The sequence below is a fragment of the Narcine bancroftii genome, chromosome 3, assembly GCF_036971445.1.
Source record: "Narcine bancroftii isolate sNarBan1 chromosome 3, sNarBan1.hap1, whole genome shotgun sequence".
Lineage (NCBI taxonomy): Eukaryota > Metazoa > Chordata > Chondrichthyes > Torpediniformes > Narcinidae > Narcine > Narcine bancroftii.
Window position 1 is genome coordinate 334264256 of NC_091471.1, and position 23886 is coordinate 334288141.

Here is a 23886-nt window from a genome sequence, read left to right on the forward strand (position 1 = left end):
CATAAGAATTTCCTTATTATTTTCTTTAACTCTTTGAAGAATTTCTCTGTTAGGTGTATTGGTAATGACTGAAATAGGTACTGTATCCTTGAGAAAATATTCATTTTAATACAGTTTATCCTTCCTATCAGTGTTAGTGTTAAGTCTTTCCAATGCTCTAAGTCGTCTTCTAATTTTTTTCATTAATGGATGGTAATTGAGTTTATATAGATGGCCGAGGTTTTTATTTAGTTGTATACCTAGGTATCGCATTGCTTGTGTTTGCCATCTAAATGGCGATTCTTTCTTAAACTTTGTGAAATCCGCATTATTCATTGCATTGCTTTACTTTTATTTGTGTTGGTCTTGTACCCCGATACTTCTCCATATTCCTTCAATTTCCTATGTAATTCTTTTATTGATATTTCTGGTTCTGTTAAGTATATTATAATGTCATCTGCAAATAGACTGATTTTATATTCCTTCTCTTTTATTTTTATCCCTTTTATTTTATTTTCTGTTATTATCAGTTCTGCTAGTGGTTCTATAGCTAACACAAACAGTGAGGGAGATAGTGGACATCCCTGCTTTGAGATCTGCTTAAGTTAAATTGTTTTGATATATATCCATTTACTGTCACTTTCGCCAATGGCCCCTTATATAATACTTTGAATTTTTGTAGTACTTTGAATAAATAATTCCATTCTATTCTGTCAAAGGCCTTCTCTGTGTCTAAAGCAACCGCTACTGTTGGAGTTTTATTTCCTTCTACTGCATGAATTAAGTTAATAAATTTACAGATATTGTCTTTGTTCGTCTTTTTTTAATAAATCCAGTTTGGTCTAGATTTACTATTTTTGGTATATAGTCGGTCAATCTGTTTGCTAATAGTTTAGCTATTATCTTATAATCTGTGTTAAGTAAAGATATTGGTCTATATGATGCTGGTGCAAGTGGATCTTTCCCTGTCTTTGGTATTACTGTAATTATTGCTGTTTTGCAATAATGTTTTGCAATGGTATGCTTTGTGTTTTATCAATCTGGTTGATTACTTCCAGAAGGGGAGGAATTAATAAGTCTTTAAATGTTTTATAGAATTATATTGGGAATCCATCCTCTCCTAGTTTTTTATTGTTCATTAATTTTTTTAATATCTGATGTAATTCTTCTTTTTCAAATGGTTTTATTAATTTATTTTGCTCCTCTGTTTGTAATTTCAGTAGTTCAATTTCAGTTAAAAATTCATCTATTTTGTCTTCTTTCCCTTCGTTTTCAGTTTGATATAATTGTTTGTAGAATTTTCTGAAGTTTTCATTAATCTCCATTGGATTATATGTGATTTGCTTGTCTTTTTTCCTTAATGCCAATACCATTCTCTTAGTTTGTTCTGTCTTAAGCTGCCATGCTAGAATTTTGTGTGATTTTTCTCCTAGCTCATAATATTTCTGTTTTGTCTTCATTATGTTCTTCTCCACCTTATGTTTGTAGTGTTTATTATTTTATTTTTTTATCTGCCAATTCTCTTCTTTTAGTTGTATCTTCCTTTATTGCTAATTCTTTTTCTATATTTGCTATTTCCCTTTCCAACTACTCTGTTTCCTGATTGTAGTCCTTCTTCATCTTGATTACATAACTTATTATTTGCCCTCTGATGAATGCTTTCATTGCATCCCATAGTATAAACTTATCTTTCACTGATTCCGTATTTATTTCAAAGTACATTTTAATTTGTCATTCAATGAATTCTCTAAAATCCTGCCTTTTAAGTAGCATGGAGTTTAATCTCCATCTATACATTCTTGGTGGGATGTCCTCTAGCTCTATTGCCAATAACAGGGGTGAGTGGTCCGATAATAGTCTAGCTTTATATTCCATTTTCCTAACTCTCCTTTGAATGTGGGCTGATAGCAGGAATACATCTATCCTTGAGTATGTTTTATGTTTACCCGAATAGTATGAATATTCCTTTTCTTTTGGGTGTTGTTTCCTCCATATATCCAAAAGTTGCATTTCTTGCATCGATTTAATTATAAATTTGGTTACTTTGTTCTTTCTGTTAGTTTTTTTTCCAGTTTTATCCATGTTTGAGTCCAAATTAAGGTTAAAATACCCTCCTATTAGTATGATCCCTTGCGTATCTGCTATCTTCAAAAAGATATCTTGCATAAATTTTTGATCTTCTTCATTAGGTGAATATACATTGAGTAAATTCCAAAATTCTGAATATATCTGACATTTTATCATTACATATCTCCCTGCTGGATCTATTATTTCCTCTTTTATTTTGATTGTTACATTTTTATTGATTAATATAGCTACTCCTCTGGCTTTTGAATTATATGATGCTGCTGTTACATGTCCTATCCAATCTCTCTTTGATTTCTTGTGTTCCACTTCAGTTAGATGTGTTTCTTGTACGAATGCTATATCAATTTTTTCTTTTTTCAGTAAATTTAACAGTTTCTTCCTTTTGATTTGGTTATGTATTCCATTAATATTTAAAGTCATATTGTTCAACATAGCCATTTCATACTTTGTTTATCTTTCCTTTTCATTTCCTCATCACCACCTTCCCTTCTTATCCATTTCTGCTTTCTCTTTTTGAACACATTATAAGACAACATTTCTAAAACATAAAATATTTCCACTATTCTCATATCTAAAATTCCTTTAACCCCAATAGTCCCTCCCCTTTCTGAGTTGCCCTTTGTCCCTTGTCGGACAATCGCATCTCCCCTCTCCATTTGGATTTGCGAATCCACTCGCAAGCGTCAACTGATTTCGCAGTGACTATTATTCTTCCCCACCCAGCCCCCCCCAGAAAAGATTTTAATCTTCATATATAACAAAGGTCACTCTCTTAATTCCCTCCTTACTTCCTTTCTTCCCTTTCTTTCCCTTCTTAGTTCTTACCTATACTCTATTTTTTACATATACACACATATACATATATATATATATATAGACCTACATACACACATACATATAGTTTATTGTCATTTTTGTTCTTGTTACATCTCTTCATCTCTCTGTCTGTTTTGTAGTTGTTCTGCAAATTTTCGTGCTTCTTCTGGATCCGAAAATAGTTTGTTTTGCTGCCCCGGTATAGCTATTTTAAGTACCGCTGGGTATTTTAACATAAATTTATAACTTTTTTTTCATAGGGTGATTTTTGCTGCATTGAACTCCTTTCTCTTCTTCAGGAGTTCAAAACTTATATCTGGATAGAAAAAAAATGTTTGACCCTTGTATTCCAGTGTTTTTTTTGTCTTCTCTTATTTTCCTCATTGCTTTCTCCAATATATTTTCTCTTGTTGTATATCTTAGGAATTTTACTAGAATGGATCTTGGTTTTTGTTGTGGTTGTGGTTTAGGGGCTAATGTTCTGTGTGCCCTTTCTATTTCCATTTCCTCCTGTAATTCTGGCATTCCTAGGACCCTGGGGATCCATTCTTTTATAAATTCTTTCATATTTTTGTCTTCTTCATCTTCCTTAAGGCCCACTATCTTTATATTGTTTCTTCTGTTTTAATTTTCCATTATATCTATCTTTTGAGCTAACAGCTCCTGTGACTCTTTAACTTTTTTATCAGATTCTTCTAATTTCTTTTTTAAGTCATCTACTTCCATTCCTATGGCTGTTTCTCGTTCTTCCACCTTGTCTACTCTCTTTCCTATATCTGTCATGATCATCTCTAATCTATTCACTTTTTCTTCTGTACTTTTTATTCTTCTTTTTATTTCACTGAATTCTTGTGACTGCCATTCTTTTACTGTTTCCATATATTCTTTAAAAAAATATCCATCTACTTGCCCTTCCCTTCATCTTCCATTTCAATGTGTTCTTCCTCCTCTTCTTCTGAGTCCACTCCAGGATCTGTGTCCTTTACCTCTGTATCTTCTGGTTTTCTTGTTGGGTTGTTTGTTTTATTTTGTTGGGTATTTTTGGTCTTCTTATTTTTATTAGAAGTGTCTTGGTGTTGGTCTTCTTCCTCTGGGTTGGTCATCTGTTGTTTCTTTGATTTCTTATTTTTATTCTCTTCCTTCTTGTTCTCGTTATTTTCTATGTTTTCCTCTTGCTGTTGTGTTGTAGTTGCCTGTTTCAGCTGTGGAGATCTACTGCTCAGCTGGTCCCCCCTCCCGTCAGTGTTATTTTTGTCTTGCACATCGCGCATACACGAGGATTCGCGCATGCACGGTTGCGCACTTTTGTTTGGCTCCGTGAGCCATTTTTGTAGTCCCGAGTTCAGGGACTGACCTCAGGGAGCGGGCTTCTCTCTCCACGGCAGGCCTCCTTGTACCGGTAAGGCCTTCACCTTCTTCCGACGTCTTTCCTTCTTCTTTTCTTCCCGTTGTTTTTGGTTTTTCTTTCTTCGCTGCCATTTTCTCCACTCTTTTTCTTTCACTTTGCTATGGTTTTTATGTTTGTGCCTTTGTTTTTTCTCTATCTTTTTTTAACTTTTCTGGAAAGGGCTGGAGTTCCCCTACCGGCCACTACTCCATCACGTGTCTCCTCTACCAAAATTATTATTGACACAAAATCAACTAATCCCTTTCACAATGGATAACCTTTCCTTTAGAGAATGGCAGAGAAAAGGGATTAAAAGAATATAAAATTGTTTTTTGGAAAATAATTTACTATCTTTTGAACAAATGAAGTAGAAATATGGAATAACTCATGGTACAATGTTTGCATACCACCAACTGAAAATCTACTTAAAGGACAAATTGGGAAGCAGACTGAGGTTACTAGAAAGAAGCAGCTTTGAATATGTGATTACAGACACAATGATAATTAAAAGATTTATAACAAACATGTACATCAAGCTGCAAGAGAAAGAGATTGATGAAATAAGCTGTAAACCCAAACAAAAGTGGGAACAAGATCTAAACATAAAGATAAAAAATGAAATATGGGAAAAGCTATGCTCCGGAACTATGAGAAATACAATAAACACGAGGTTATGCATGATACAATATAATTGATTACATAGGCTATATATCACACCCCTAAAGTTAAATAAATGGGATCCAACAGTATCAGAACGATGTTTTCGCTGTAAGAAGGAAACTGGAACAACAGTGCATGCAATTTGGGCATGTGAGAAAATGGAAATGTTTTGGGAAGATCTAAATCAGGTATTAAATAAAATCACAAAAAATCCAGAGATCTTTCTTCTAAGTAATATAAGAAGTAAAGAATTAGGCCTCAAACTGGATGAACCACAAAAAAAATTTATTATGGTAGCCTTAGCTGTAGCAAAAAAATTTATAATGTCAACCTGGAAATCAGAAGAGAGCCTGAGAATACAGCAATGCTACATAGAAATGAATAAATGTATTCCATTGGAAAAAATGACATATAATTTAAAAAATAAAGTCAAATTATTTGAACAAATTTGGGAACAGTACATGGAACACAACTGAGAGGTCCTACCGCGGACCTCCACCCCCTAAAATGATAGAATGAGAAGAAGACGAGATGAACTGACCCAGTGTGTAAAAGTAGATGACACAATTTTCTTGTTTATTTTCATTGTATGATGACATTGTTTGACACAATTTTCTTGTTTATTTTCATTGTATGATGACATTGTTTAATGGGTTTATTGTATTGTATATGTTGAACGTTTAGTGAGTAGGGAGGGGGTTGGGAAGGAAGGGGGGAAAGGGAGAAAATGACATTGTGTACATTCAAGAGGAAAATGTTTGTGTGTATTTTGGTTAATATGGTTCATATTGTGAAAATTTTAAAAAATAAATAAATAAAAGATGAACAGAAGAAGAAATATTGTTGACTTCATCTCAAGTGAATTTTAACTTTTACCTCATTGATAGACAGGCAATTTTGATGAAATGGAAAGACAGCACTTCACCTACTCATACTCAATGTTTTCAGGAGGTTAAATGACAATTAATTCAGGACAATTAAATGAAACACCAAAGTCTGTAGACCCTTTTATTGGTATGGATTCCTCCCCCTGCCAGTCATCAGTCTTTATTCTGACATCTTCCTATTCTTTGCTTATACCTTTGCCCAAAACATTGGTAATATATCTTTACCTCCTATGGACACTGCAAAACCAGCTGAGTTCCTCCAGCATTTCTGTGTGTTTTATGGATGATTAAAGGTAATGGAGATATTGACCCACAAGAACTTAAACTTGCTTACCCTCTCCACCTCTTATCCCCTCGTGATCACTGGATTGTACACCTATGGTTTTCCCTTCCTGAAATCAACAATCAGTTCCTTGGTTTTGGTGAAATTGAGTGTGAAGTATTTGTTGGTGGATCATTCAGCCAAGTTTTCAACCTCCCTTCTGTATGCTGACTCATCACTCCTTTTTATACAACCCACCACCGTGGTATCTTTTTTTAAAAATTTTTTATTTTTCACACTATAAACCATATTGATCAAGATACATACGTTTTCCTTCTTAAATATATACAGTGTCATTTTCTTCCCCCCCTTCCCTCCTCCCCTCCCTCACCTCCCCTCCCATTTATTTAAAGTTCAGAATATAAGATACATTAAACCCGTTAAACAATGTTATCACTCAATAAAAATAAACAAGAAATTCCACTGAGTCAGTTCTTTTCATTATCTTCTCCTTCTGTCATTTTAGGTGGTAGATGTCCACGGTAGGTTTTCTCTATTGTGTTTCATGTATGGCTCCCATATTTGTTCAAATATTGTAATGTTATTTCTTAAATTATATGTTATTTTTTCTAATGGAATACATTTATTCATTTCTATATACCATTGTTGTATTCTCAAGTTATCTTCTAATTTCCAGGTTGACATAATACATTTTTTTGCTACAGCTAGGGCTATCATAACAAATCTTTTTTGTGCTCCATCCAAATCGAGTCCAAATCCTTTGTTTTTTATATTACTTAGGAGGAAGATCTCTGGTTTTTTGGTATATTGCTATTTGTGATTTTATTTAGTATCTGGTTTGGATCTTCCCAAAATTTTTTCACTTTCTCACATGTCCAAATTGCATGAACTGTTGTTCCCGTTTCCTTTTTACAGTGAAAACATCTGTCAGATACTGTTGAGTCCCATTTATTTAACTTTTGAGGTGTAATGTATAGCCTGTGTATCCAGTTATATTGTATTATACGTAACCTCGTGTTTATTGTATTTCTCATGGTTCCGGAGCATAGCTTCTCCCATGTTTCATTCTTTATCTTTATGTTTAGATCTTGTTCCCATTTTTGTTTAGTTTTACCATTTGTTTCTTCATTCTCCTTTTCTTGTAGTTTAATATACATGTTTGTTACAAATTTTTTGATTATCATTGTGTCTGTAATCACATATTCAAAATTACTTCCCTCTGGTAACCTCAGACTGCTTCCCAATTTGTCCTTCAAGTAGGATTTCAGTTGGTAGTATGCCAACACTGTATCGTGAGTTATATTATATTTATCCTTCATTTGTTCTAAGGATAATAATTTATTTCCCGAAAAGCAATTTTCTATTCTTTTGATCCTTTTTTCTCCCATTCTCTAAAGGAAAGGTTATCTATTGTAAAAGGGATTAGCTGATTTTGCGTCAGTATTAGGTTTGGTAGTTGGTCATTTGTTTTATTCCTTTCTACATGAATCTTCTTCCAAATATTGAGCAGATGATGCAATACTGGAGAATTCCTACGTTGTACCAATTTTTCATCCCATTTATATAATATATGTTCAGGTATATTCTCCCCTATTTTATCTAGTTCTAATCTAGTCCAATCTGGCTTTTCCCTTGTTTGATAAAAATCTGATAGGTATCTTAATTGTGCGGCTCTATAATAATTTTTAAAGTTTGGCAGTTGTAAGCCTCCTTGTTTATACCATTCTGTTAATTTATCTAGTGCTATCCTTGGTTTCCCCCCTTTCCATAAAAATTTCCTTATTATTTTCTTTAACTCCTTGAAGAATTTCTCTGTCAAGTATATTGGCAATGCCTGAAATAGGTATTGTATCCTTGGGAAAATGTTCATTTTAATACAATTTATCCTTCCTATTAGTGTTAGTGGTAAGTCTTTCCATTGCTTTAAGTCGTCTTGTAATTTTTTCATTAGTGGATAATAATTGAGTTTATACAGATGGCTGAGGTTTTTATTTATTTGTGTACCTAGGTATCTTATTGCTTGCGTTTGCCATCTGAATGGTGATTCTTTCTTAAATTTTGAGAAATCCGCATTATTCATTGGCATTGCTTCACTTTTATTTGCGTTAATCTTGTATCCTGACACTTCTCCATATTCCTTCAATTTCTTATGTAATTATTTTATTGATATTTCTGGTTCTGCTAAGTATACTATAACGTCATCTGCAAATAAACTGATTTTATATTCCTTGTCTTTTATTTTTATCCCTTTTATTTTATTTTCTGTTCTTATCAGTTCTGCTAGTGGTTTTATGGCTAACGCGAACAATAAGGGTGATAATGGGCATCCCTGCCTTGTTGATCTGCTAAAATTAAATTGCTTTGATATATATACATTTACTGTCACTTTCGCCAATGGCCCCTTATATAATGCTTTAATCCAATTAATATATTTCTCTGGTAAGCTGAATTTTTGTAGTACTTTGAATAAATAATTCCATTCTACTCTGTCAAAGGCCTTCTCTGCGTCTAAAGCAGCCGCTACTGTTGGAGCTTTATTTCCTTCCACTGCATGAATTAAGTTAATAAATTTACAAATATTGTCCGTTGTTCGTCTTTTTTTAATAAATCTATTTTGGTCTAGATTTACTATTTTTGGTACATAGTCGGCTAATCTGTTTGCTAATAGTTTAGCTATTATCTTATAATCTGTGTTAAGTAAAGATATTGGTCTATATGATGCTGGTGTGAGTGGATCTTTCCCTGTCTTTGGTATTACTGTAATTATTGCTGTTTTGCATGAATCTGGTGAGCTTTGTGTTTTATCAATCTGGTTGATTACTTCCAGAAGGGGAGGAATTAATAAATCTTTAAATGTTTTATAGAATTCTATTGGGAATCCATCCTCTCCTGGTGTTTTATTATTCAGTAGTTTTTTTTTTATTATCTCTTATATTTCTACTATTTCAAATGGTTCTGTTAATTTATTTTGTTCCTCTGTTTGTAATTTCGGTAGTTCAATTTTAGTTAAAAATTCATCTATTTTGTCTTCTTTCCCTTCGTTTTCAGTTTGATATAATTGTTTGTAGAATTTTCTGAAGTTTTCATTAATCTCCGTTGGATTATATGTGATTTGCTTGTCTTTTTTCCTTAATGCCAATACCATTCTCTTAGTTTGTTCTGTTTTAAGCTGCCATGCTAGAATTTTGTGTGTATTTTCTCCTAGTTCATAATATTTCTGTTTTGTCTTCATTATGTTCTTCTCCACCTTATGTTTGTAGTGTTTCATATTTTATTTTTTTATCTGCCAATTCTCTTCTTTTAGTTGTGTCTTCCTTAATTGCTAATTCTTTTGCTATATTTACTATTTCCCTTTCCAACTACTCTGTTTCCTGATTGTAGTCCTTCTTCATCTTGGTTACATAACTTATTATTTGCCCTCTGATGAACACTTTCATTGCATCCCATAGTATAAACTTATCTTTCACTGATTCCGTATGTATTTCAAAGTACATTTTAATTTGTCGTTCAATTAATTCTCTAAAATCCTGCCTTTTAAGTAGCATAGAGTTTAATCTCCATCCATACATTCTTGGTGGGATGTCCTCTAGCTCTATTGCCAATAACAGGGGTGAGTGGTCCAATAATAGTCTAGCTTTATATTCCGTTTTCCTAACTCTCCCTTGAATGTGGGCTGATAACAGGAATAGGTCTATTCTTGAGTATGTTTTATGTCTATCCGAATAATATGAATATTCCTTTTCCTTTGGGTGTTGTTTCCTCATCCAAAAGTTGCATTTCTTGCATCGATTTAATTATAAATTTGGTTACTTTGTTCTTTCTGTTGATTTTTTTCCCAGTTTTATCCATGTTTGAATCCAAATTAAGGTTGAAATCCCCTCCTATTAGTATTTTCCCTTGCGTATCTGCTATCTTCCAAAAAATATCTTGCATAAATTTTTGATCTTCTTCGTTAGGTGAATATACATTGAGTAAATTCCAAAACTCCAAATATATCTGACATTTTATCATAACATATCTCCCTGCTGGATCTATTATTTCTTCTTCTATTTTGATTGGTACATTTTTACTGATTAATATAGCTACTCCTCTAGCTTTTGAATTATATGACGCTGCTGTTACATGTCCTATCCAATCTATCTTTAATTTCTTGTGCTCCACTTCAGTTATGTGTGTTTCTTGTACGAATGCTATATTAATTTTTCTTTTTTCAGTAAATTTAGCAGTTTCTTCCTTTGGATTTGGTTATGTATTCCATTAATATTTAAAGTCATATAGTTCAACATAGCCATTTCATACTTTGTTTATCTTTCCGTTTCCTCATCATCACCTTTCCTTCTTATCCATTTCTGCTTTCTTTTTTTGAACACTTTATAAGACAACATTTCTAAAACATAAAACATTTCCCTTATTCTCCTATCTAAAATTCCTTTAACCCCACTATCCCCTCCCCTTCCTGAGTTGCCCTTTGTCCTTTGTCGGGCAACCACATCTCCCCTCTCCATTTGGATTTGCGAATTCACTCGCAATTGATTTCGCAGTGACCGTAACTCTTCCCCACCCAGCCCCCCCGAAAAGGTTTTAATTTTCATATACAACAAAGGTCACTCTCTTAATTCCCCCCATATTTCTTTTTTTCCCTTTCTTTCCCTTCTTAGTTCTTACCTATATTCTATTTTTTTTAAAATATATACATACACACACACATATACATATATATATATATAATATATATATATACCTACATACAGACATACATATAGTTTGTGGTCATTTTTGTTCTCGTTACATATCTTCCTCTCTCTGTCTGTTGTGTAGTTGTTCTGCAAATTTTCTTGCTTCCTCCGGATCCAAGAATAGTCTGTTTTGCTGCCCTGGAATAACTATTTTAATTACCGCTGGATACTTTAGCATAAATTTATATCCTTTTTTCCATAGGATCGTTTTTGCTGCATTAAACTCCTTCCTCTTCTTCAGGAGTTCAAAACTTATATCTGGATAGAAAAAAAATTTTTGACCTTTGTATTCCAGTGGTCTTTTTGTCTTCTCTTATTTTCCTCATTGCTTTCTCCAATATATTTTCTCTTGTTGTATATATTAAGAATTTTACTAGAATGGATCTTGGTTTTTGTTGTGGTTGTGGTTCAGGGGCTAATGTTCTGTGTGCACTTTCTATTTCCATTTCTTCCTGTAGTTCTGGTCTTCCTAGGACCCTGGGGATCCATTCTTTTATAAATTCTCTCTTATTCTTGCCTTCTTCATCTTCCTTAAGGCCCACTACCTTTATATTGTTTCTTCTATTATAATTTTCCATTATATCTATCTTCTGAGCTAACAGCTCCTGTGTCTCTTTAACTTTTTTATCAGATTCTTCTAATTTCTTTTTTAAGTCCTCTACTTCCATTTCTACGGCTGTTTCTCGTTCTTCCACCTTGTCCACTTTTTTTCCTATATCTGACATGATCATCTCTAATCTATTCACTTTTTCTTCTGTACTTTTTATTCTTCTTTTTATTTCACTGAATTCTTGTGACTGCCATTCTTTTACTGTTTCCATATATTCTTTAAAAAAATATCCATCTACTTGCCCTTCCCTTCATCTTCCATTTCTCTGTGTTCTTCCTCCTCTTCTTCTGAGTCCACTCCAGGATCTGTGTTCTTTACCTCTGCCTCTTCTGGTTTTCTTGTTGGGTTGTTTGTTTTATTTTGTTGGGCATTTTTGGTCTTCTTATTTTTATTAGAAGTGTCTTGCTGCTGGTCTTCTTCCTCTGGGTTGGTCATCTGTTGTTTCTTTGATTTCTTTTTACTCTCTTCTTTCTTGCTCTCGTTATTTTCTATGTTTTCCTCTTGCTGCTTTGTTGTGGCTGTCAATTTCAGCTGTGGAGATCAACTCCTCAGCTGGTCCCCCCTTCCGTCAGTGTTATTTTTGTCTTGCACATCGCAAGAGGATTCGCGCATGCACGGTTGCGCACTTTTGTTTGGCTCCGTGAGCCATTTTTGTAGTCCCGAGTTCGGGGCTTCAGCTGACCTGAGGGAGCGGGCTTCTCTCTCCGCGTCGGGCCTCCTCGAACGGGTAAAGCCTTCACCTTCTTCTTCCGACGTCCTTTCTACTTCTCTTCTTTCCATTGCTTTTGGGTTTTCTTTTTTCGCTGCCATTTTCTCCACACCTTTATTTTCACTTTATTTTGGTTTTTGTGTTTGTGCCTTCGCTTTTTCACTGTGTTTTTTTTACTTTTCTGGCGAGGGCTGGAGTTCCCCGACCAGTCACTACTCCATCACGTGACTCCTCCGAAGGCATCTTAACATGGTGGATGTTGAGTGGATGTTCCCTCTCTTTTTTTGTAATTCTTTATTTATCACACTATGAACCATATCAGCCAATATATTTACACATGCATCACTTTAAATATTCAGTGACATTTTCTCTTTTCCTCCCCCTCCATCCCTCCCTTCCCCCTTCCCACCCCCCTCCAGAGAGGATGTTTCCTCTTGAGGAAGAATCCAGAACTCTATTTAAAAATCAGGGGGTGTCCAGTTAAGACTGATAGGAGGTTTTTTTTTAACCAGAGGGTTGTGAGTCCTTGGAATTCTCTTAGGGGAGAGTGGAGATAGATTCTTTGAATATTTTTAAATCAGAAATAGATTCTTAATAAACAAGGGGTAAAAGACTAACAGCAAGTAGATGGGATTGCAAAGTTGAAATGAGAGTAATATCGGTCATAACCTTATTGCATGTCAGAGCCAATTGTGAGGGGCTGAGTGGCTTAGGTCATTAGTATTAGTCAAGTGAAACAAGACAATTTTCAGGAAATGGAGCTGGAAACCATGTGGCACAAGATGATGGTGGAAGCAAGTTGCCAGGAAGGGTACATGACTCTGGAACCATGGGTAAGTACATGGTTGTAGAGTTGAGAGCAGCAGGGAATGCAGATGGGGAGGGAAATGGGAGCTGGAAGACAATCTTTGCCTCCTATAATTGCTGCGGGGCCCACTGAGTTTCTCCAGGACTTTCATGTATTGATTGATACCAGTCAATGTTGACCTTGTGAATGATGTACTTGTTGCAGGGTTGGCTACACTGCTTTGGTGCTTTAATGTGCCCATTGTAGAGTCTACCTCAATGTACTGAGATTTATTGAATAGTTCTGTTCCAGGTAAGAGTTTTTGGATTTTTACTGTAGATTGATGATAGCAAGTCAATGTGGTTCATTACCTGGGGCAGGAGTTGAAAGCAGATGTATCTCCATGAGCAATTTGTTGTCTTTTCTTTAACGGAGGCCCTAGGTTTGAGAAAAGCTCTTTGAGGAACTTTGATGACTAATAATCATTGTGCATTTGTACGGATGGCCCATTTGGCATTTAGGGAATGCCAGAGATCTGAGTTGTTAGGTCCTGAGGTTGTGGGATAGGGTGGGCATCATGGATAGTTGGAGGTATGGCAGTGATGATTTGAAAGTTGTAGAGAGAGATCAGACAATGTTGCCTGAGGGTTGTAGCAGGTGGGAGGGTAGGAGAGGCAGTGAGGATTGTGAGGAAGGTTAGGGAGGCAGTAGGATCATGGGGAAGGGAAGGGAGGCAGTGGGGATCGTGGGGAGGGGAAGGGAGGCAGTGGGAATCGTGAGGCGGGGAAGGGAGGCAGTGGGGATCGTGAGGCGGGAAAGGGAGGCAGTGGGGATCATGGGGAGGTGAAGGGAGGCAGTGAGGTTCATGGGGATGGGAAGGGAGGCAGTGGGGATCGTGAGGCGGGGAAGGGAGGCAGTAGGGATCGTGGAGAAGGGCAGGGAACATTGGGGGTCGTGGGGAAGAGAAGGGAGGCAGTGGGGATCAAGGAGAAAGGAGACAGTGGGGACGGCGGGGAAGGGAAGGGAGGCAGTGGGGATCATGAGAGAGACTGTTGAAAATGGGGAGCGATGAAGTGAACGTGACCCTTCCTTTAGTTGTCGCTTGTTGATGACGTAAAAAGCGCGCCAGAGGAGCCAGCGGTTGGAATGGACGAGGTGGATTCGGACAGCGAGGCTCCGATTACGGTGAGGGGTGGGAAGGTATGAGTGTCAGGGGAAGATTGGTGTGAGGTGATGGGGAAAGAAGCCATGAGGAGAGGGTTGGATGTAAAGGCAGAAGGGTCAGTCCTGCGGGGAGGGTCTGACGGGGAGGTGGTGGGGTCTGGCGCCGGCGGTCTGGGAGGGAGGGGGCGAGGGAGGAGGGGGCGAGGGAGGAGGGGGCGAGGGAGGAGGGGGCGAGGGAGGAGGGGGCGAGGGAGGAGGGGGCGAGGGAGGAGGGGGCGAGGGAGGAGGGGGCGAGGGAGGAGGGGGCGAGGGAGGAGGGGGCGAGGGAGGAGGGGGCGAGGGAGGAGGGGGCGAGGGAGGAGGGGGCGAGGGAGGAGGGGGCGAGGGAGGAGGGGGCGAGGGAGGAGGGGGCGAGGGAGGAGGGGGCGAGGGAGGAGGGGGCGAGGGAGGAGGGGGCGAGGGAGGAGGGGGCGAGGGAGGAGGGGGCGAGGGAGGAGGGGGCGAGGGAGGAGGGGGCGAGGGAGGAGGGGGCGAGGGAGGAGGGGGCGAGGGAGGAGGGGGCGAGGGAGGAGGGGGCGAGGGAGGAGGGGGCGAGGGAGGAGGGGGCGAGGGAGGAGGGGGCGAGGGAGGAGGGGGCGAGGGAGGAGGGGGCGAGGGAGGAGGGGGCGAGGGAGGAGGGGGCGAGGGAGGAGGGGGCGAGGGAGGAGGGGGCGAGGGAGGAGGGGGCGAGGGAGGAGGGGGCGAGGGAGGAGGGGGCGAGGGAGGAGGGGGCGAGGGAGGAGGGGGCGAGGGAGGAGGGGGCGAGGGAGGAGGGGGCGAGGGAGGAGGGGGCGAGGGAGGAGGGGGCGAGGGAGGAGGGGGCGAGGGAGGAGGGGGCGAGGGAGGAGGGGGCGAGGGAGGAGGGGGCGAGGGAGGAGGGGGCGAGGGAGGAGGGGGCGAGGGAGGAGGGGGCGAGGGAGGAGGGGGCGAGGGAGGAGGGGGCGAGGGAGGAGGGGGCGAGGGAGGAGGGGGCGAGGGAGGAGGGGGCGAGGGAGGAGGGGGCGAGGGAGGAGGGGGCGAGGGAGGATTGGAGTGGAGCCGGAGTGCTGAAGGCTGTGATCGGGAGGCTGGTGAAGTGATGTATTTATCCTCTCAGCCCCAATCTCTTGCTGTCTCCCTGGAACATTTGTTACCTTTACTTTTCATGAATCCATCAACTTCCACCTTAAAAACAGTGTCCCATCATCCCTTTCGATTGCCTCTTCTTTGGGATAAATGGTCCTGTATCTTTCAAATTACTCCTGCCATTGCTGTTCTATTGTCATCCCAGCTGGGGTCCCTTCCAATCAACTCTGGTGAGCATCTGTAGATACCTTTACTCAACTGTAATAAGGACTCATCCAGTTTTAGTTTCTACCTTTCAAATTGCAACACAAATTCTATCATATTGTGACTACTGCCTCCTTGGGATTCCTTATCCTGTAAGTCGCCAAATCAAATTTGGTTCATTGCTCAGTACTAAATCCAGAATTGCTTTTTTTCCCCAGTTGACTCGACCGTAGACTGCTCTAAAAATCCATCTTGAAGGCATTCCACAAACACCTTCTCTTAGAATCCAGCTCCAACCTGATTTTCCCTGTCAACCTGCATTTAATTCTCCATGACCATCATAACATTTTTTTAAAAAGTCAATTTTTACTTGTTTTCTTTAATTCCTTTTGTAATTTGTACTTCATATCTTGGCTTGTATATAGCTCTGATCAAGCTCTTTTTCCTCAACTGTATGCAAAATGATTTTATAATCTCTGATCTTTCTCGCTAAGCATTTGAGTTCATTTTTACTCAGGATTTTAATTAATATTTACTAACAGATCCACCTCCTCTGTCCACCGATATGATCTGTACTCTTGAATGTTTAATTCTCAGCTGTGATCCTCCTTCAGCCACATCTCCATTTTCCCATAACATCGGAGCTGCCAATACCTAACTGTGCTTTAAGCTCTTCCACCATGTTGCGTACACTGAGTGCATTTAAATGCATAATCTTCAGTACTGTATTCATCACTCTTGCTTTTGTTTGTGTTAACTGAAGTTAAATTTTAAACCTTTTCTGAACTTGCTATTTAAAAAAAATATATATAGAAAGCTTCTCGAATTTGCGTGTCATCCTTGTGCTAAACTTGCTATTTTTATTCTGGAGACTTCAGTAAGCTATGCTGCATTCTCTTCCCATTGGCTTTATCCATTCTTGTCCAATCTATTGAAATCCCCCCCCACCCCCGCAACTATTTAGTTTAAACTCCTATCCACGCCCCCAGTTCTGCAAGTTACCAGTAATCTGGTCCTTGCACAGTGCAGATGAAGCCTGTCCCTTTGGAAAAGCTCTCTCCTTCCCCACTACCGGTACTAATATCTCATGAATAAGTCTCTTCTCCACACTAGTCTTTAAGGTATGCATTTAACGCATTAATTTTGTCAACTCTGCCAATTTGCATGTGGTCAGGTTGTAATCCATCTTAATATTTTTGTGGTACTGTTTTTTTAGTCCCTAGCTGCTTCAATACCCTCTGCAGAACTTCGTTCCTAGTTTTATCTATATCATTGATGCATATGACAAGAGGATCTTTCCCCTCCGACTCCAAATTCCTCTGCAGATCAGATGAGATGTCCTAAATTTGTGTACTAGGCAGGCAACACTGCTTTTAGGCCTCTCGATCCTCACTTCAGAGAATTGTCTCTTCACCTGACTATTACCACTACACAGTTGCATGTAGCAGTTAACACAATGCCTTTACGGTGCCAACGATCAGGACCGAGGTTCAAATCTGCACTGTCTGTAAGGAATTTGTACATTCTCCTGTGTCTGTGTGGGTTTTCCCAAGAGCTCTGGTTTCCACCCACTGTTCAAAATGTACCAGGGGTGTAGGTTAATTGGATGGCACGGACTCGTAGGCCAAAAATGGCCTGTTACCATGTTGTATGTGTAAATTTTAAATTTATTTGAATGACTCCCTGTGCCACAGTGAGATAATTAATCCCTCCAGCTCTCGCTCATCCTCAAGGGCTGAGGCTCCTCCAGCAGTAAATCTGGGATCCCCTCGCTGAGATGGACAGGGGTGGGCGGGATGTTAGGCTGGGTCAGGGCTTGGGGTAGGGTGGTTGGTGTCTAGGGTATAGAGTCTTTACTGTGCTGGGGGGTAGCTGGGTGCAGTTATGGCCTTTAAGTTGTGACCCAGGGTTCTGAGGGTTGTTGATGGGTAATATGCCAGGGAATAAATGGCCATGTCAGTTATTTTAAAACCATCATTGCCTAGACTTGATGTGCATATTTAGTACAGGATTTACTTTTCTACTGCTCTGACATTTTTATCTGAGTGGAAGTTGGTTGGTTTACTCTATAGGACACCCCCTTTAACAACAAATAACTCTCACATACTTCAGCACTATTTTTGGGATGATACAGCTGATCAGAGCCTCTGTCTCATTGTGCCAGTGACCTGGGTTCAATCCTGACCTTAAATATAAAAACTGCAGATACTAGAACCTTGAGTGAATAGTGACAGGCTGAGGGAACTCATTGGGTCAGGCAGCATCCATGGAGAAAAATGGTCAGTAAATTTTTCGATAAAGAGTTCTGACATGAAACTTTGACTGTCGATGCTGCCTGAACTGCTCGGTCGAGTTGCTCTTTATTCCATCGATCATACCTGGACTGCTATTGATGAAGAGGTTCTATGTTCTCCCTGTGACTGCATGTGTTTCCTCTGTTCATGTTTATTGACAGCTGGGCATTCAACTCCATCATGCCAGCAAAACCTGTGACCCAGCTAAAAGACCTGGGACTTTGTTTGTCCCTCTGCAACTGGATACTCGACTTTCTGATCGTCAGATGTCAATCAGTGTGGATCAGCAACATTACCTCTTCCATGCTGGCCATCAACACGGGAGCCATGGGGCTGATTGCTTCATCCCCTGCTCTACTGCCTGAACACTGATGACTGCATAGCCAAGTTTAACTTGAACCCGATCTACAAATTAATTGACGAATTCGTCCGTTGTTGGCCGAATGGCTGGAGATGATGATTCTGAATACAGGATGGAGATGGAGCACCTGGTTGAGTGATGCCAGAACAACAATCTTGTTCTCAAAATAGAACATATTGTTGATTTTAGGAGGGAGAGGTCAATGGCACACACACCTGTCCATATTGATGGGATGGAGATCATTAGAATCTTCAAATTCCTGTGAGTCCATATTTCAAGTGACTTTTCCTGGAGCCAGCACATTGAGCCAGCACATGAAGAAGGCACAACAGCGAAAGAAATCGGAGGAGAAGTTGCACCTCGTTGAATACCCTATCAAATTTCTATAGGTGCAGTGTGGAGAGCAATGTTCCCTCTAATTTTTAGTAGTCAGTTTGCCCAAAAATCTTGTGTTGTGCAAATTTTTTTTCCTGTGACAGAAGTATATGCGCACTGGATGCTTGTGCAAATGTAAACTTGAAATTGTTTAAGATAATTTTGGCACAGCCTATTGTTTGTGGCCAATAAAACTGTATTGGCAGGTTTTAATATCATACAAGTATTATTAACTACTTGTTTAACTAACTAACTAACTAGTTAACAGAAACAGTTAGCTAAGAGATTATTTTCAATAAGTATAATTATTAATTACCACATCATTTTGGGTAACTAGCCTTTTGTGCACACATTAATTTCTTTTGTGCGCTGGTTGCGAAGTGGGGGTGGGTGTGGGTGGGAAGCAAACGTAGCAAGGTCCATCACAGGCTCTGACCTCCCACCCATTGAACCCATCCATGTGATATACTGCCTCAAGGAGGAAGCCAACATCATAAAGTACCCCCATTACCCTGGCTGCAAACTCTTCTCACTGCTACCTTTGGGTAGAAGGAACTGAGGCCTGAAGTCCAGTACCGCAGAGTTCAAGAACAGTTTATTTCCTAGTTACACGAACTGCTCTCAACACTGAAAAAAGATTGTATTCAATATTTTAAAAATTGCACTAGGATAGCTAATTTTTTTTAAATTTTTATTTCTATTAAGTACTCTGTTTTTATTACATATACCTTTTTGGCTGCAGCAGGTAAGAATTTTGGTGTATGTGTACATTATACAATGCATATGACAATAAACTCCTCATTGTCACCAAGGTTTCCTTTTGTGGCTCAAAGATGCGTGGGCTGCTAGGTTGACTAAATGAGTGGTAGAACCTGTGGGGAGCTGATAGAAATGTGGGAAAAGAGTTAGTGCAGAATTAGTTATAAATGGGTTTACACAAAAATGCTGGAGAAATTTAGCAAATCATGCAACGTTCTTTATGTAGTAAAGATGATGACCAGCTTTTTGGGTCTGAGCCCTTCATCAAGCTATGATCAAAAAATGGGCAAGAACCTGAATAAAATGGTGGGGGGGATGGGGAAGAGAGGAAGACAGGGAGTGGCCTGTAAATTAGAGGAGCAACATCGAACATTCTGTCTGGGCACTCTCCAACTCAATGTCATTAGCAGAGAGTTGTCCAAATTTCCACTGGGCCACTCCCTTGTCTCGCCCATCCCCCTGTCTTCTCTTTTCCAGCTCTCCACCCCATTCCCTCTCCATTCAGATCGCTTTCCATCACTTCGCTTTTTTTTTCTTTCTTGTTCCCTCTCACCCTTGTCCACTTTTGAACTCTTGCCTCTGACCCTGTATTCCTGCCCCTCCCCCCACCATTTTACTCAGGCACCTGCCTGCTTTTTGCTCATATCTGATGAAGGGCTCAGGCCCAAAACATTGGTTATGTATCTTTATCTTTGCCACATAAAGAACGTTGCATGACTTGCTGAGTTTCTTATTGGTTGATGGTTGCCAGAAGGTTCAAATTCCAAATCTCTTTAACTTTGAGACCCTGTTAGCCAACCTGGCAAGTTCCTGCTTAATAACTGAAATCCATATTTTCCTCTGATTTCAGGACATACCAGGAGTGGATCCTGGAAGACCTGTTGGGTGTGAGTGGGGCCCAACACAAATGTTGATCTATCCAACACAATATGAGAGAGCAGGTAATGTGATCATTGTTTAATAATGAAAATATAAATTGGTGTTTTTCCCCAACAACTTGATCTTTAAAAAGATTGAAACTGTGGGATTAATATGGCATTCTAACAGTTGAGGCATGTGTGCGCACTGGATTTGGGATTGATCCACAGCCATGGACTAGGACAGGCACAGTGGGCTCCAGCAGAGAGGTAAAATAGGATGATTGAGCCTCCTCCTGTGCTGTGTATTTGACTGATATAGTTGCAGTTATTTTGATTGAGTAAGACAGCAGAAGCATTGAAGTTTCTTTTGAGTTTTATGAAAAGATGGCATGTGGCAATGCAGAGAGCTGTCTCACAGTTCTAGTGACCAGATTTCAATCCTGATCTCCTATACCATCTGTATAATGGAGTTTGCATGTACTCCTGTGATGAACATGGGTTTTCTGCAGATGTGCTGGTTTCTTCCTACATCCCAAAAATGTAGAGTTAGGTCAATTGGCCACTGCTTTTTGTCCTTATTGTGTATGTGAGTGGTTTGGGTTTGAGGGAGAATGAAATAGGATTAGTGTAATTTAATCCTATGAGACTTTGTGGATGGGAGGGGTTTCCATTTTGTAACTGCTTTCTGGGGCTGATCCTGCTATTTTTCACTAGTCCCTTGTGAGACCAATGTTTTGTTGTTTTAAGCTGTTATAAATGTAGGTATTGCAAGACCTGCGCATCAAAATCAGGTTTGCCAGGTTGGGAAATAGCTTCTTTCCATGCACTATGAGATTGATGAACCAGGTAAATTAAACTAAAATATTTGTATGCATTTATTTTAAATCATATCTTTGTGTAAATATGTGATTATTTTGTATTGTGTATTTTGTGTGTGAATGTGCTTGCACCTTTGTTGAGTTGTTCACAGACAGATGATAGTGAACTTGAACATTGTGTGCGATTAGAGAGCTGAATTTCACAGTTTTTTTTTTCGGGTCAAACCACAGACAAGCAGCCTGGCATTTCCCCACGGATGACCCACATCCAGGTTGTTCGCAGAGATAAGGATATCTACTCACCAATTCTGAGCAAACTTTTCAACGAGTCACATGGTATCTTCATGACACTTCAGAAAGTTCAGCAGGATTGCAAAACCAGCAAATCACAGTGAGTAGAGAGAGATTTTTGGGTTCTGCCCTTTCTTGTAATCCCTTTATTTCACTCCTTAACAAATTGATATCAACTCTTCGTCAAGCTTATGAAGCAGGGAATGAAAGATCACACTCTATGGCTGAGCTTTAAACACTTTGTGTAAAGGGAACAATTATGAGGTACAGTGGCTCATAGTGCCTGACGAAATTGGAGGGGCAGAAGGGCAGGCCAGTTTGAAACCCATGGTAGTCCACCAATTATTGCCTTGGCCACTGTATCTGTGAGCCATCGTGCAGGAGCAAAAATCTGTCAAATGGAACGGGAAGGATAAAAAAATATATGGGTGTATGTTTAAAACCTAAAAACGGGGTGGGGGGGAGGGTAGTTGCTGAGGTTTGACGGGTTCAAAGAGTAACAAGTCCTGGACATGTGGTAGTGATTTTTATTGACACGTGGGGGAATTCACACTCATATGCACGTACACAACAGGAGCATGCAAGTCGTGGACATTGCATGCTGGTCAGATAAGGACACTTGCAACTCCTGTTAGTACACGAGGGTTACACAACAATACCTGCCACCGCTCTACAATACGCAAGCACAAATCATGACTCAACGAAGAAACTAGTGGTGAGGAGTCACGTGATGGAGTCGTGGCTGGCCGGGTAAAACCAGCCCTCTCCCGAAAAAGAGATAAAAAAGATCAAGAAAAGACAAAGTTCCACAAATATAAATTATAAGAAATGGAAGATAAAGTTGCAGAGAAGAGAAAGAAGATGGCACCCAAGAAGGAAAAAGTAAAAACAATGGGGGAGAAACAGGTTACCGGAAAAGGAAAAAGGAGGCCTTACCTGCATGAAGGAACAGGGAGCAGTGGTTGCGAAGAAAGTCCGTTCTTCGAGGTTGGTGCTGGCTCTGCAGAGTCTCGATTCCACCTCCACCCCCACGCCCCCCGGACCGGTGGACTGCAAAAATGGCTCTCTGAGCCAAACAAAAGTGCGCAACTGCGCAATCAAAGGTAAAAGAAAAAACCGACGGGAGGGGGGCTCAGCTGAAGAGCGGGCAACCACGGTGCGACCAGCTGAAGGACGCCCAACACCAGGGCTCACAGCTGGAGGATGAGGAAGGTGGCAGGAGAGGGAGTGAGGTACCAAGCGAGAAAGAAAGTCGACGGGGTGAACGGCAAGAAGAGCAGCTGCAGGAGGCCCGACAGATGAGCAACCCAGAAGGGGAGGACCAACAGCAAGAGGCCCAGCAAGAAGAGACCCGACAAAGTGATACAAGCAACTCATCAGGAAAATCAGAAGAGATACAGATACAAAGAAGAGAAGAAGACACAAACACAGGTACAGACACAGAAGAAGTGGAAGAAGACGACCAAGATCTTCACAGAAAAATAGAAAGTAAAACAGTTGGACAGAATATAGATAAAGCTTTTTTTTGGAGAACAAAGTAGAGCATTAAAAGAATGGTTGTCATTAGTATTTAGTGCAATTAAAAGAAAATTGAAAAGAACAGAAGATGAAATGCAAAGTTTAGAACTAGACATAACAGAAATAGGGAAAAGAGTAGAGAGTGTGGAAGAACAAGAAACGGCTGCAGAAATGGAAGTAAATGACTTAAGAGAAAAATTGGAAGAAAGTGACAAAAAAATTAAAGAGACACAAGAGTTGTTATCTCAGAAAATTGATATGTTGGTGTGATAGTACAGATCTATCACCTATATACACTATATAGTGTATATAGTTACAGTATCTAGACTGTGCTTACAGCGATTGGCTGAGAGCTAAGCCACGCCTACTGTCTGGGCCTTAAAGGGTCGTGTCCCTAGCCAGGTCGGATCATTCCGGGCTGGTTGGCCACCTGTGAAGAGCTCCTGCCTTTTGCTACTAAAAGCCTTCGTTTGGATCAACAAGTCTTTGATTCTTTCGACGAGCTCTACAGTTGGAAAATTGTAGTAGGCGAAACAACATAAAAATAGTGGGCCTGAAGGAAGATGAAGAAGGCACAGACATGAATATTTATAAAGGGATGGATTCCGAAGGTCCTGGGAACAACAGAAATGCAGGAAAGAATGGAAATAGAAAGGGCACACAGAGCACTAGCTCCGAAACCGCAGACACATCAAAAACCAAGATCCATCTTAGTAAAATTTTTGAGATGTATGACAAGAGAAAATATACTGGAGCGGGCAAGGAATAAAATTAGAGAAGATAATAAACCATTGAAACACAAGGGTCAAAAAATATTTTTTTACCCAGACATAAGTTTTGAACTCTTAAAGAAGAGGAAGGAGTTTAATACAGCAAAATCTATCCTATGGAAAACAGGCTATAAATTCATGTTGAGACATCCAACTGTGCTTAAAATATTTATCCCCGGGGAGCAAAACAGACTGTTCTTGGATTCGGAGGAAGCACAAGAATTTGCAGAGCATTTGCAGGACAGAAGGGAAGATGAAGAGATGTAAGAATGAAGAATGGTGATAAAGTATATATATAAAGATGTAAAACAATGTATATGTAAAGAACTAAAGAGGGAAAAGAGAAGGGAAGGAAGGAAGGGGAAAAAAAGGGAGAGCTTTGTTATGTGTTTTTTAAAAAAGTGTTTTCGGGGGGGGGGTTGGTGG

The 23886-nt window shown here is 39.6% G+C and overlaps 1 protein-coding gene across 4 annotated transcripts in view; it reads left to right on the plus strand.

Moving 5' to 3' along the window:
* nup85 (nucleoporin 85) overlaps positions 1-23886 on the plus strand; it is an 88864-nt gene that overhangs the window by 3974 nt on the left and 61004 nt on the right. For 2 of the 4 annotated variants that reach the window (XM_069929373.1, XM_069929375.1), the window contains exons 1-3: positions 14074-14142; positions 20054-20144; positions 21113-21272. In XM_069929373.1, coding sequence (XP_069785474.1) covers positions 14089-14142; positions 20054-20144; positions 21113-21272 — 305 coding nt within the window. In that variant the 5' untranslated portion in view covers positions 14074-14088. Of the gene's footprint in view, positions 1-14040; positions 14143-20053; positions 20145-21112; positions 21273-23886 lie in introns of those variants that run through there. The other 2 variants (XM_069929374.1, XM_069929377.1) reach the window with 2 other exon arrangements.